Raw genomic sequence first — 15,948 nt, forward strand, 5'->3', positions numbered from 1 at the left:
GTTTCTTTCCACTCTCGTTGAATCGACTTGTGGGAATATTGGTTCGAATTTAGTGTGTTCACCTCGATAAGGTACTAACTGCTTTTAGTACAGACATGACAGATATTCTTGAGAAATTATTTTAGTATAAATATGATTTTAAAAATGATTGGAAAAAATAAACGAAAAATTACAGTACAATAAAAAAAGGTTGAATGAAATGTGCTTGAATTAGACTTAAAGGATCAATAAATAGATTGTGGTCCCGTGATTGAATCGGGTTGTGGTCTCATGGCTAGTATCTCGGACTAGGGGATCAACGGTCCATGGTTCGAATTCCACTCTGCCCCGACTTGATTCCCACTTTCTAATAGTGAGTTATTTGGGTAATTTATAAGAATGTAAATATTTCTTTAAAGAAAAAACGATAAATGTCATTCTTTAAATTTTTACCTAAAAAAAACAGTGTTCCTAAAAGGTAACACAAACACTGTTCAAATTATTTTTTTCAATAAAAAAAACATTTATCACTTAAAAAAGTGAAAAAACTATGTTTTAGTTCATTATTAAATATTTGATTAGCAAAATAATTTAGTCTCTTTCTAGCACGATTTTTTACATGTATTCAGATAATGAAATAATTAATGTTTATTTTTTTTATTAGTGACTGCATAGTGCATAAATATAATACAATAAATTTCTTATGCATTTTGATATAATCAAAATAAAAAATTTATAAATAGTTTTAAAAATGCTGAAAAAGCTTATAAATGGTAAAACACAAACAATTTTGGTAAAAACATGGTTCATTCATTTGACATTGGAAAGGAATGAAAAACTAGAACAAAAAACTTAAATTAATAAAATCTTCAGTTTCATTAATATGCTTGATGTTATGTCGCTCAATGCTATTTTAAAGTAAAATTGTTTTATTAATTTAATGGAAAAAAAAATATCGATCCATATAAAGCAGTTTTATTTAACTAAATAGCACTGTTCTGCAAAAAAAAAATCGAACCTTGACACCATTCCTGCTGATTCTTATGTAATATGACTTTCTGAATCCAAATATAGCCCCCATTTTTCCCAATCGCCCACCATTTTTGGGGGAGCCACCACACCTTATTTTTGTCACTTTTCGATAGTAATTTTATGGCCAAGAACTTTATTTAGAGGGGTGAAAAGGATTATTTTAGCTGTAAATTAAAAATTCATATTTTCGAACTTTTCACCTCTCTCTTTATCATTTTCATCCCTGCAATTGATCAAAAAGTGATAACAATATGGGGGACGGGCCTCCACCGAAAGCGGAGGGTGATGGGGGAAAACTGGTGTCATTACCGGATTCAGGAGATCATTTTACATAATAATCACCAGGAAGGGTATCGGGTCGAATTTCTTGCAGACCACTGTAATCTGATCTGGGAAAGATATGACAGAGGATTGGAATGAGTTTCACATTGGTATGGGTTAGAGTAGTAAGGATTTTACAGCGTTTAGGGTATAGCATAATTTTGGTTTTACAGTGGTTGGGTTTTACGGCAGCAAGGGTTTTTGAGGGGTTCAGGTTTTACAGTAGTAAAGGTTTAACAATCAATTTAGTTTAGTGATAGAAAAGGACTGCTGTAACACCAACAGCGGTAAAATTGTGATGGTTTTCGGAATAGGTAAGGAGTTCAGGATAGGCTCAGGATCAACCTAAAAAGGAATATAAATTAAACCATAGTAAAATGAAGAAAAATACTACTAAATATTTCAATTGAAAACTTACAGCACTAATAAAAACTGATAGTACGGAACATTTGTAATTTTGGAATTTTTTCACATTTTCAATTTTATTTATTCATACATATGTACATTACAAAATAGCGTATCTTAATTCTTACATATAGAAATAATAATAATAAAAAGTCAGTAAAATTAGGTGAATTTAAAAATAATACGTAGGTAAACATAATATCTTGAGAATAATATGTTAATAAAGTAAGAGAATCTTGTAACAAAAAACTCCCTCAGAGATGTGAAAAATGTCAATGTCCGAAGTGATATTGTTCGACATAGAGATAGAATGTGGAACCGTCTATGTTGACGCTGTCTGAGGTCCGGAACATATACGAACATATCCGGAACAGATACGGGATGAATATGTCAACATTTATACACGATGCCGAACGATAAAAATGAAAAAGAGCATGTGGTTCAAATCATAAAATTTATTTGATATTTTAACATACTATTTCTGTCTATGTATATATTTTATACTTTTACACTTACAATACATATTCATATTCATAACAATGATCGTTTGAGGTTATTACAAAGACAAAGAGTATAATTCACGGTTCCCAAAAAGCAGTAAAATTACAGTTCATGTAACTTACCCTTAGTCGCTGGTCGTAGACTGTCCAAACCCTCGTGGCGAAGTCATTAGATGCTCCCAATATAAGAGTTCCCGTGGTATCGAAGTCTATGGACATCACAGCTGCATTGGACCCGTTTAGAACACCTCTACTTTTGCATACACCTGAAATATTTAGTTCGGTTCAGTGCCGAAAATCGGCGTTTATTATTAGCATAGTATTGTTGGATTATGTTTGAAAAACTGTGAAGAAGGTAAAAAAATATACTAATAAGCAAAATTAAAATCTAAGCAAACATATAAAGCACTGTTGATTCTCATTGGGAATAGTAAATACCTGTTCTAGGGTATCAGTATTTTAAAAAAAATATAAAATACTGCATATCGTGGGCATACACAAGTGAATTTGACCAAGTGACAAAATCAATAATGTTCAGGGGAGCCATTTTAGTGTTTTTCTAGAGTTCAATTGCTTCTCAAAGATCAGATTTTTCAAGTAGGTGGTTGGTAATTTTGGTACTTTCAACTTTAATGTAAAGTATTAAAGTGTTTAAAAAACATTATCACTTTTAAATAAAAAAATGAATTGAAAAAATTAGTGAATTTTACCTGTAAATTTGTCATGAAATTTGGCAGATAATAATTTTTGTTTCGTTCATTGAGAGAGGTAGTATTTTTTTTATTTTTAAAACTATAAATTATGTATGTTTTTGAGATTTTTTATTTCAATAATCCATTTTTTTATATTTATGAAGGTTTAATAAATACAAAATAAATGAAAAAGAACAAATAATTAAGAAGTGTTACGTAATAATCTAAAGAATAAATTTTATTAATGAACTTTTTATACAAAAAACCGTATCTGTAAAATATAAAACGAATACTAACTTACTAACTACTAACTACTAACTCTAACTAACTCTTCACTGGTGACATCAGTTCAAGTAAAATTGACTAACTCTTACTTAGTCAATTCTTTGTATCTTAAATTTACTAATAAAAGTGACTATGTGAGTTGGTCAGTTTTACTTGTCTAAAATCAGTGAGCTTCTATCAAATGGTCACATATTTTACAAATTAAATTCTTTTCAGAGTGTCGTATCGACTTGGCATTTTTACCAGTCAAGCATTATGCTTATACAATGTCAAAAAGTCAATAATCTCAATTTCGTCATTTTTGCAAATGGATAAATGAACGTTTGTATTTTTTCACATTGTTGACAATGTGACAAGGATAGAGAAAACTTTTTACACACTTCAACATATTTCGTGCCACGTTCTATTTTGCAAATAATTGCCACTTTTTCGCAAATTAAAAAAAACATTTCTGCTTGTTAGTAGTCACGCTTATAATTCAAGGGTTAGGTTTTAACTTATCTGACATCACCTACTCCTAATGTTCATTATGCATTGACCATAGAACATAAAAAAAAAACACTGTAAAAAAACCCCAGAAACGAGAATGTCATTCATAAAATGTAAAAATATGTTTTTTCAATGTAAAATTTCATAATACCCTCCAACAGCATAGGGCTGATCTATCCATATAAGCTCCAATTGGAATAAAAATTATATTTAGAAAACAAATTATTTTAAAACTATTTTTTTCTAATTGGTTTAATATTAAAAATAGCTTTTTGGTATTTTATTTATTTAGTCTGAAACAACTGGTATGCTTGGAGGTGGAGACATCGACAATGTGATCAACGCTCTGCTCGCTGACCTCGCTGCGGACTTTTTCAATTCCTACTCTGACCTTATCACTGACCAGGTCGATGATTATTTTGTAATGCAAGCCAACAAGGTCATGGATGGTGTTTCTCTAGGGGATCTTGTTAACCTCATCAATGGAAGCAAACCTCAATAAAAATGAAATTAATGTATTTGATTTATTGTAAAATTATATTTGTAATAATTTATTTCTATACCAGCATGTCCAAGTTTATTGTTGTTAATCAAGTTAATTAGTTTTCAAAAAAGTGTTCTACTTATTATTATCTGCTATTTTCAGCACTAAATAAACAGATATGAAATTGTCAAGTACAAACTCTGACCAACTTACACCAGTCTGTTTTTGATTAGCTGGAAGATATTACCTATAGAAATAAGTTGGCGCATAATATTTATGTAGCACAAACGTTAAATAAATATTTTTAATTACGTACTGTCTGAAAATAAACCAGCCACTGACTTTATTAATTTGAAATACCATCTTGTATGCTTTATGACTAATTATTCAAATAAAAATAAATGTAAAACTACAAAAGAAGTTGTGAATTGTAATGAGGTGCCGAGCCTGCGCTTACTAAGTTCACAAAGCTTGGATTTTTTACACGCAATTCCAATCATATGTGTGATACTTTGTCAATGATGTCGGCCAAAACACCACTTAAGTACTTAGACACTTACATAGTATCATAAATGAAAACCAATCTCAACGACCAGCGGCATCGGTAATAACTTAGTTCCTCATTGAGATTTTATTACTTGGGTTCTTATTTCAACAATGCTGTTTTTAAACAATTGAGGAGTTTTTGCTCAGCTGTTGACAAGATTTTTGTTCGGTATGTCCGAGAAGATGCTCGTTATAAAAGTGAATAAATGTATGGAGAAAACTACAAACTAATGTTTCCTCATGATATCCGATATCTCAATATTTCCGTGATGGTTATAACCAAGTTCGACTGTATATAAAAATACGATAATCTTTAAAAAATTATGGAACTAAAAAATTGTAGTTTGATGAGTTATTGACTTTTTTGGGTGGTGAAAAGTGGTTTTAATGCCAACTGCGGTGGTGTAATGATCAGTAATAGAGGTGCAAAGCACAGAAGATACATTGGGGTTAATTGTTTTAGCAAAAATGTGGTCGATACAAGTGTTTGCCTCATGTGTCACACTTGTTGGTACATGAATTAATTATATAAATCCTGTCGATGGATCTCGAGGATCTGCTCGAGAAATTGTAAAAAGGGTGCATTGCATTATTATTTTACGAAGGATCCTTGTAAGGATGAGTTGCCTAGATGTTTGAATTCAATTCTATAATATGGTATGCTAATGAGGAAGTTTAAAGTTGTTTTTAATTTATTATTTGTTAAAATGCTATCAAACTAAACTATTTTTTTAATTTTTATGTTTGCATGTATCGTATTATTAGCGTTATGGTTTTCAAAAGCTTTATAACTTTGAAATTACTTTGTGTGTGATGTCACAAGTTTTCTTTAGTGAGTTTTGCTGATGGGTGAATTGGCTTCCCGAAAACCGGAATTTTATTACAACACTATCATTAGTCGATTCGGAAGAAAAAGTGACGCCGTTTAAAATAGTTTGTTTTTATTAATCAACAACGGCGGCCTCCGTGGTGTGGTGGTCAAGATGCTCGACTCACACACGGAAGGTTTCTGGTTCGATTCCCGGTAAGAACACAAAAATTAAATGTGATTTTTCTCAAGCCTGGGTATTCTGTGATGTAATTCACCACTGTAATTGGGCCTCCTGGCCTGTTGTGGTGAAAAAAAAAATTAAACTATGTTTTTAGTATGTCCAAATGTATGTAGACAGGCTGGATTTCCTCCTTAGGGAGTTATTTAGATCTAAATTTGTTGTAACTGAAAGGGAAAACATTTTGAGTAGAGAATATGGAAGTCTAGGCATTAACAGGCCTTATGACCAGTCATTGGCTGGTTTGTGGACACAGGCATTGCCTGGTGGGTGAATTGGTTCAGCCAGATGAACCACACTCACATGATAAAGGTTTCAGCTTTTTTCTTAACAAAAGTCAAAAGATGGAAAAGTTGAGGAAATGTGATGTGTAAATATTGGAAGAATGTGAATGCTACAATGACAGGTCATAAACCCTGTAAATGCCTAGATTTCCATACTCCCTTCTTAAAAAATTTTCCTTCTCTGTTGCAACAAATTTAAACATTTGAAATATTTTTTTCATACATTTTCAAGAAACTTGGCCTTACAATTTGATGCTCCAATTTTTACAGCACACAAGAAAATATTTGTTTTATCAAATTTTCGATAGTCCTGAACTTCTAAAATTTGATATAACAAACAATATTACAATTTAAGTTTTAGGAATGGCTTATGCAACATGCTTTTATAATCGGCTATTATGGTCATCTGAGATTGGTCAATAGTTTTGTAGGAAAGCCCGTCGTCTTTGTTTATATTATTTGGATGTCTGTGTATTTCGATTGCCTCTTTTATTATTCGTGCACTATAATTACTAGGTTTATGTAGAATTCTTGGTTCAAAGGCGAAAAAATGTCCTGTGTCTATAAAGTGTTCCGCTATTGCGGATTTGTCTGGGTGCCCAAGTTTACACGCTCTTTTGTGTTCGTCAATTCTCTTCTTTGCTGTGCGCCCTGTTTGTCCAATATACACTTTATCATTAAATTCAACATGGTTCCCAGCCCTACATATGACAAAAACCAATAGTAATGTGCGTACTGCCGACTGCGACACGGTACAAATTACTAGTACATAAAGATAATTATTCTTTCCTACAAAACTAGAAATGTGCCTACTGCTGACTGTGACACGGTACAAATAACTAGTACATAAACACATTTATTTCTCTATAAAACACACAGTTTTCCCTGAAGATGGCTCCTGCAATGGCAGCCGAAACATCGGATCAAATCCAACATACACGGTATCACCCAAAAAAGATACATAATATAAATATATTTCAATTGAGTATGAGGCAAAGAAAATGGTTTACCATTGGAAAGGTCCCACAGTTTAAGTTTTCTATCGGCTCCTCCAGTTGCTACTAATCTATCAGTTGGACTAAATTTTACTGCATTTACTTCCGAGTCGTGAGCATCCTTAAAAAAAAAAGACAAATTGTTTTTACATAATTTATAACTAAACACAAATAAAATATATGAGTAAAATATAAATACAATTTAATTGTAACATCAACTACAAATCATCACACCGTTTCTCCGTAAGGGTGACATAAAGGATAGAACGCCATATCAATCTGTCTTCACCTACAGATCTCCATTCCTCTTCATTTATACATCTTCTCATGCACGCGCGTCGATTATACCGACTTTTGTCTTCCTCTATTTCTGCATCCAACAACATTCACACCGTACATCTTTTAGCCGTACTTTCGGTGTTCATTCGCTCTACATGTCCTAACCAACGCAGATCTCCCTTTTTGATTTTGTCGATAATGCTTATCTCAGCCTTACATAATGTACGGATCTTGACATCTGTACATTTATTGTACATAATTTTACCAGACATTAGCCTGAGAGATCTTAAAATTTTTAGGTAAATAAACAGAATATATGTATTTTCTATCTAATATTTTATATTTTAAAATCGTATTCTTATCAGAGCAAACCTGCAAGCCAGAAGAGCTTCGCAATTGCGCCGCTAGGCGTAATTTGACGTTTACAAAAAATAATATTTATATTTGTGTATTAATAGTTTTAGTCTTTGATAATCACCAATGAACAAATATGTACCAATGAAAAGTTACATAATCCTTTTCACAATGTTTATCCGAAAGGTTTTTACACGTTTTCATAACACCAGCAGGCATTTTGGTTTAGATTCTGAACGTCACGCCTGGCTGGCAGTCGAAGAACGACTAAATACGCGTTGGGCATGAGTTAAGTGTCATAATTTTTGAGGGCTCAGGGCAGGTCTATGTGTGTCAATATGACAGTGATAAAAAGTAACAGAAAACCGATTTGGCTGTGGATGAAGGTGGTTTATTATCATTAACAATACTGTTTACTAAATTTCAACCCTAGATATCTCTGCTTTTTATTCCTGTCTCCAATTGATATATTTTTAAAAAGAAACATTTACTAATACAATGAACTTACGAATTTTAATGCAACTTTGCTCGGTAATTCTCCAATGTGGAAATTTGTGAGGGGAGGGAGTAACATCTGGAAGGGGGTAGGGCTACCCCCTCCTTCATCTATACTACCACCACTTGCAGCTCCCGCGTCTTTTACAGCCTCCTCTAGTTCTCTTCTCATCCGTTCACCGCGAATTCTAAAAAACAGATAAGCAAAACATGATGCATTTTGGAGGGAATGTGAAAAAACGTAATATGCAAAATTAAAGTAGGTTCCTATGCAGAGATAAATATGTGTAACAGTTTGTTAAGAATAATATTAATATCTCTAAAATAACTCATAACAAACATAAAATAGACAATGTGAATACGAGAAATTGTCTTAAAATAATAAAACACGTTTTAATACACTTTTCACTTTTCTCCTTGTAGTAAAGCCTATATTTCAATTCATTTTTAATTGACTTTTTTTAAAGAAAATAATTACAACATTATACAATATGATATGTATTAACTGCCTGTTTTATCATATTGAATGGTTTGGGTAGGTAGTCAGAAATTGCCTTAAGGCAATATACAGTGGTGGAATTCTTTCTGGACACTTTTAGTAAAAATTTGCTCTATTTGATATTTGTGTAGAAAATGAATATTCTCCTAGGCCAAATTCATACTATAATATTTTTATTTTTACCTGCAATGTTAGCACATAACATTTCACATTTGTATATAAAAAGTGTTAATAAATATTAAGTACGAGCTCGGGCTCAGTTTAATCGTTTCTTTTAAAGTGGGGGAAATGCAATGAAATGCAATTTATAATAAAACACAAATAAAAGTGCAGTTTTTGATTGGCTGGAAGAAATATATGGATCAAGAACAGTTTACTTGCCAATGAACCTTGTACGAAAGTTTAAAATAGATACTAAAATATATATATATAATAAATCTGGTTATATTTCCAATATGTTTGTTGATATAGTTCACACATAACATACAGTACAAGCAAGCACTAGTAAATTAAAGAAATACAATATCGCAGGTTACGCGGGTTGACAAGCACTGACTTCACAGATTGAGAGGCATGGAGTTATAGTTTCATGACACGGGGGTAAGTTATGTGTCTGGTTGGCCAAAACTCGCGGTGCTTTGGACAGCCCTGATGTCTCGCACCGTATTCAGAAGTCTGTAAGAGGGCCTAAGAGCCAGCATTCGAACTTAACTGAGAAGGTACTAGGGATTGACTACTATGATCTGGATCAATAAAAGTACATGTTTGGACAAGTACCTGGCTGAACCAAATAAGGTAAGCGACTAGGTAAGCAGAAGCAGATCAGTATAACAAGATTGTACGGGGTGAGAGCCAAGGCGTAGTCTAGTACCAAAGCGTTCCAAACAAGGAAAGCAAGCTGGTTTGCCAGGAGAGCCTTGAGTAGGTGTCTTTATCAAAGAGTAACAAGATAGGTAAGCAAAAAGATTAAAAGACGATCCGGATTACTCTGACTTTTAGAGCTAGGAATCTGATTTATAAAGGCCAAAATCAAGAGGAGATGACAAATTTAGGGGTCTTGTGGGGCATAAGGTAGGAGCGGGTGGCTGACGTGATATCAGAGGGGCATCACTAAAATAATAATAAAGGAATATGCAAGCCTATTTCATATGTTAGAGGAGTCGATAATCGACTAGGATATATATACTAGTATGTGAAAAAATGTATGGGGATTGAAGCGTGTGCTACATCACTTAAATATTTAATCCAAGATTATGATTATGTACAAGTATTATGATTATAATGATTTGGCGTTTTCCCCAAAACCCAAGCTACAAAAATGATTAATGTGATATAAATAAAAAGAATTAACAAACCGAATGTCGGTAAGAGATATTTTTGGTTGGATTTAATAAGGGTTTCTTTGTACAACCATAAATATTTTCAACACTTATGACTAACTCACTTTTTTGGGTGCCTTATAAAAACAGGTGTCCTAATTTCAGTGACAATTATCATTTATGACATTTTCTTCATGTTGAAAATAAAATATTAAAATTAGACAACTTGAAAATTAAAAAGCGATTCATAGTAAGAAAAAAACTAAATAAACAATATTTCCTTTAGTCCACTCTTGTCTAGTTTTAAAGATCAAATCTATATCAATTTACAATTCCCAGCTTTACAAGAGCGACATGACAAAAATACTTGATTTATCAGCTCCATATGTTTTGTTTGACTGTTAAAATAAAATAGGATAAGATTCATTAGGTAAGTATACTTTGACAAAGAAGCTTGTGTAGCTTTGAAAGCGGTCAGTAGAAAAAATAAAAATAAGTGGTTAAAAACAAAATTGTTGTATATTTATGTTTTTTTAATGAATAACTAGAAAGTTAGTGCCTCAAATATAAATTACATAATGAAATTTACATTTGATAGGCATATTTTTTGCCTTTCTAAAAACATATAACATGTAAGTATTGGTATAACAATTAATCAAATAACGTACTGAAAACACAAGAAGTTATTTGTTTATAATTCTAATATTTTTTTGTGTGTAAGATGTTACAACATTGTAGAATGATTGCTTTCTGATTTGAAAAAAAACAAATAAGCTGAATGACATTGTATCTCCTGACAATCCAAATAAAACCCAATATGTGAAAAATATAATGAGTGATACCTTCATGAGTTTAAAAAAATTATGCATGGCAGATTTGTTAAGAACTGTTAAGGTAAAAGCTATTGATTTCATAAAAATATCTTTATCCATAACATGATATTATAATAATTATGATACTTATAACTTCAAAAATAGTTTATGTACAATAATTAGAAAAAAATATTGGAATGGTAGATTTTACAATCACAAAATATTCAAAACAGTATTGAAGTAAAAATTGAAGTAAAAATGAAATAGAATCATAATGATAAAAAGAGAGCAAGTATGTGTAGTATTTTAGCTAAATTACAAACGGCTCCATATTGTTGAGGGCTACTAATGTGTATCCATATAGTCAAAACTTAGCATTTCACGATTTGGCAAGCTGCATTTAGCCACTATGTAAATTGGCAAAGATTTTAGATCATTTGGAGAGAGTTAGGTTAGGTTAGATTGAATGAGGAAGTTCAGTTTTAAGGGAAATCGATATCAAAAAAGTTCTTACGCGCGGTGAAAATGAGAGCATTTAATAATGTGGCGAAGTTTCCCAAAAATAAATGAAAGAATTAATAAAAATGGATAAAAATAAATAAACTACTTTGAACGACGTCACAAGTTCTTGTGAATCAACCAATCAATTACAGCGTTTACATGATGTGATAGATTTCTGGTTTTCAGGAAGCCGTTTTTTCAGTGTTTAATATATTTTGATAGGTACGGAGCTCTGCTTTTAGATGTAACTTACTGATGAGAACTGGTGACTTCACAAGTGGAAAAATTTCAAAATTACAAAACTTTAAAAAATTATAGCGATGAGAATACGATACATAAATTTAAAATTTTTTTTTTGGCTGTTGGATATTCTATTAACAAATAAAAAATCACAGAACTTCAATTTTTCATAAAATAAATCTTTCACACTTCCGAAACGTTATTCTTATTCTTGGTGGTGGGGGTCAGAGCTATGCAAGCTCCTGACGTTACTGCGACCTGTGAAGATCTATTGTGAGGGGTTCCCGTGAATAGTTCCCGCCCTCCAAGCCCAGGCCTATAAAGAGCGTGGCTGCTGTGTGGAAGGCGAGAATTTACATTTTGCTAAATCTCGGGTAAAATAAAGTATCGGGCTATTAGGCAGGGGGCAAGCTCTTTAACATCCTCTGGTTTAACCAGTGGTCCCCCGAGGATGAGGCTCCTTTTAAGATGTAAAGCATCACATGCACATAGAATGTGTACAGGTGTTTCCTCATCTGCACTGCAGAAGCTAGATCTAGAAGTTTCGGAAAGGTTCAATCTAGCAAGGTGTTTGTTCAATTTGCAGTGCCCTGTAAGGGCTCTAGTGATAACCCTCATTTGATTTCGGCTGAGCTATCCAAAACATCAAGCTCACAGTTTGAACTTGGAGATTCGACACAATGAACACTCACACATTATAACGATAATATTTGCAGTACAGTTGTGCTGCATGACGCCATCTTTACTTAGTGAAAATGACGTGACATGCAACGCCTTAAGTGATAGGAAAAAGAATTAAGCATTATGGCTAATTCTCGGGTCAGCTGGAATGAATGAAAAAATATACCATTCAATGTGGCGTATGCTTGTTCAGCCATAATCCAATACAACTAATTGTCAATTGGCTCTTTTACGATACGGAGCTGTTTTGTAATTTGGCTAGCCAATATGTATTCTGGCTAAAATGACAATTCGGCTGCTACATGTGTTTTAAAGAAAAAAAAAAAATAAAATACGAAAAATTATTATACCATAGCAATAATTCACCCAGTAATAAACAAAATTACAATGATGAGCACTCAGATGTATTATTAAACACAGATTTAAATATTGGATTGTGCACACCAATTAGAAAACAATAACTTTTAAAGGTTTTATATTGGTCATAAATGACAGATTTATCGAAAAAAACCAATTTAAAAAAAAAAGATTTGGAAAAACAACAGAAATAATATAATGTATGAGTCCAATTAAAGTTTTTTACAACTATATAATACTTTTTGTAAACACACTAAATAACATATAAAAAATATGTACGAGTACATAAAAATATTGAAAATATCATAGGAGAGAGTTAAGTTAAATAATAATGATTTTTTTCCCAAACGTTTAGGAGGGATGAAAAGGATAAGAAAAAAATAGGATAAAAGATTAGGATAAAATAGGAAAAAGGAGGGATTCTGTTGAGGAGATTACCCTTAAAATGCCAATGAAAAATAGAGACAGGAGAATAACGAGATAGTGAAACATATTTTATAAAAGTAGTTCTAATAAAAATAAAAAATTAGAAAATTTTTAATAAAATATATCAAGGGAGGAAAAATTTACTTTTCAATTTCTAATTTACTTTTTAAAGCGTGTTGACTGTCAGGAATCAAACCTGATGCACGAGAATCCAATGTGCTAACCATTGTACTATCAAATAAAACTTCATGAACACCAAATCAGACACTATATAAAATTTCATGCTATCGATTTGAATTTATTAAAATATTAAAAAAATAAATAAATAGGAACAAAATAATTCTGACAATGATTAAATATGTGGAAAAAAAACTGGACATGCCTGTATAAAGAAATAACTTAAGCCATGGTTTCCTAGGATAGCGGTGCCATTATCTAGCGGTCGTAATATACCGTGGGTGTAATAAGATGGCTATCTTAAAGGTGTCTAGAGATGTAAACTTAGAGAAAGCAGTGTCGTTATCTGGCTGCCGTGACAGCTTATCTGTCAAAAATTTGCGCTGGAATAAATGCCCGTGATCTGGCACATTTTTCAGTAGTCATAATGTAGAAACCGATTATGTAGAAATAATGTAATTAAAATAAATGTTTAGAAATAAGAAAACAATATCTAAGTTGTTCTGATATTTCTCCACAAACTTTGTTTTTACTGGGATTTTCGCTCTTCACATTACATAAAACTTCATGATTTCTTACAAAATCAACCAAAATTTCAATCACGTTTGCATTAATTTTGACAGCTTTGACATGCAAGTATGTTAACCTCTCTCTACTAGAGAAAAAACTGTTCGAAGACAGTTTGTACCACTGTGACAGGCCATCCTGCAAATGGCGGCATCAACGCTCTCTAAGAACCCATAGTCATTGATCTGTACAGACATTTCAATGACATCATCCGCCGCCACATGTAGGATGCTAGATGACAGCATCGCTCTCTTAGGAAACCATAGCTTTAGATCATCATAAAATTCATAGTTGAGCTTAATCTTATTTGATTTTCACTCAATAATGGTGCATATGGAACACAATGTGTGTCATAATTCCCTTATAAATAACAAGGATAACAGTAATCATTATTATTACATACCTAATACATTTATCTTGCCATAAAAAAAATTGCATATGTACATTTAATAATATGCCAGACGGGAACATTGGTATGCCGATTGATCGATATGAAACATATCAATTTGATGTGAATAAAACCACGAGATATCTTGACACAGACGGAGAACCTCTTTGAGAAGGAATATTGATGTATAGGTATTTACGTTAAACTATTTGGGTAAATCATAAGAATGCAAATATTTTATTTTTTAAATAAAAAATGAACATTAATCGTTCTGTCTATCGTTTAAACATCTATTTGTATTTCTCCTATTTTTAAAACTGTTTATTTTTGTGAATGAAAGCCTTGTAAATGAATATTTCCATCTCAAAGAGGTTTTCTATTCCTATTGATGTATCCATAAATCTCAATGAAGTTCCTTGAGAGTTAAATCCAGCGCTAGATAGACATTGTCGATGAAAAAAAACAACAGATTAAGGTATCATCATAAGTTTCCTCAAAGGTATATATACAATATAATATTATTTAATTGATTGGTTAATTAGCCTAGCTTTGGCAAGCAAAGCAAACAAGACGAAACGTGCAGTAAATTTCAGCAACCCAAGCAAACTGCTATACAACCATGCCAAAAATAATACCAACAGATCAGTGATCATTTTTCTTATAATTATTATGTCTAGTGTACCTACTTGCTCAGTTTAGAGGTGAGAGTGAGAGAAAGTACTGACTATCATGAGGATATCGGAAGTTTATGATAGATGGTTATTATAGAGCTTTATTTCTGTCAAACATGTGACAAACACATATCGAACATGTGACAAACATATGTCAAACATGTATCCAATGTCAACATTGTACTCGCACATTTTTAATATGAAAAAAATAAATGTGTTAGTTCGCCACCACCAAGACATAACTGACAAAATTTTAGATGCCTTCAAAGAAAATAAAAATTGGTATGAAGATCTTGAAAATACTGTGTTAGAATAATTATATTGAAATATTATAAAGTTTAGAAAAATAAAAGCAATTAATTTTGATATTTTTTAGTATTTTCCTGCACAATTTAGCTAGAAGTCATAAATACTTCAAATAATTTACAATAGTTAATTTTAAATGTTTTTTTTTGTATATTAAAGCCAGAGCATTTTTTTAGCTATGTAAATTGCATTAAATCTGCTGTTGATGTTATAGATATTTTAAAATGTATTTGAGATTAAATCTAGTGAGTAAAAATGGTAAATATTTAAACCTAAGGGTTTTTTTTTTCTGGGGTATGATTTCCTTTAAATTTTTTAATGATATTCCTTATTCGGTATGATTAAGAACTGTCCCAGTGACAAAAGGTACACGGAGAATTCACAATCTGCAACTGTTTATTGATTTTGTTTGTAGAAATGAATTTGATGGTTTTGCAAAAAGAGTAAGTGTGTGTGGAGTGTGTATAATGATCACTGGGCATTGTGACAGGAACTTACCCAAAACTGACCCTACTGAAGGTGTTCATTAAAAAGGCAGTTGGTTTGCTTGTCCTGCTGAAATTAGACACACAAAATCCAAAAGAAGATAGCCACTAATCATATCACTACATAGAAAATAGTCTAGACCATAGTCCTCATATAAGCTAATTAGGTTTTTGTTAAATATTCATTCAATCGATTAATTAATAAGGGATGATCATATAATTCACTACAGTAATCACAAATTTTACAGCATTAACTTAATTAAATTCGTTTGTATATTTATAACACTAGCTTAATTTTAAATGGGGTGGAAATAAAATGCAAACACGCAA

The 15,948-nt window shown here is 31.8% G+C and overlaps 1 protein-coding gene across 1 annotated transcript; it reads right to left on the bottom strand.

Annotated features, from left to right (window-relative positions):
- Positions 1 to 775: 775 nt before the first annotated feature.
- Positions 776 to 15,690, bottom strand: LOC148273095 (protein Atg16l2-like). The gene is made up of 5 exons (XM_088239154.1): positions 15,632 to 15,690; positions 8,203 to 8,377; positions 7,077 to 7,182; positions 2,361 to 2,503; positions 776 to 1,677 (listed from the first exon to the last, which is right to left on the bottom strand). Exons 1-5 carry the CDS (start codon positions 15,658 to 15,660, stop codon positions 1,573 to 1,575), a joined length of 558 nt encoding a protein of 185 aa, XP_088095280.1. The 5' UTR covers positions 15,661 to 15,690; the 3' UTR covers positions 776 to 1,572.
- Positions 15,691 to 15,948: the final 258 nt, after the last annotated feature.

The sequence above is a fragment of the Micrasema longulum genome, unplaced genomic scaffold (genome assembly GCF_059751315.1).
Source record: "Micrasema longulum isolate JH-2025_06_02 unplaced genomic scaffold, ASM5975131v1 h1tg002080l, whole genome shotgun sequence".
In the NCBI taxonomy this organism is placed as follows: Eukaryota; Metazoa; Arthropoda; class Insecta; order Trichoptera; family Brachycentridae; genus Micrasema; species Micrasema longulum.

Bases quoted from the DNA above. Each gene is read 5' to 3' on its own strand.
- LOC148273095 (XM_088239154.1), bottom strand. From the start codon at position 15,660: ATGAACACCTTCAGTAGGGTCAGTTTTGG. The intron at 7,183-8,202 runs GTAAGTTCATTG...TTTTTTTTTAAG, and splicing joins GCAAAGTTGCATTAAAATTC to GATGCTCACGACTCGGAAGT. The intron at 1,678-2,360 runs GTAAGTTACATG...ATTCCTTTTTAG, and splicing joins TCTACGACCAGCGACTAAGG to GTTGATCCTGAGCCTATCCT.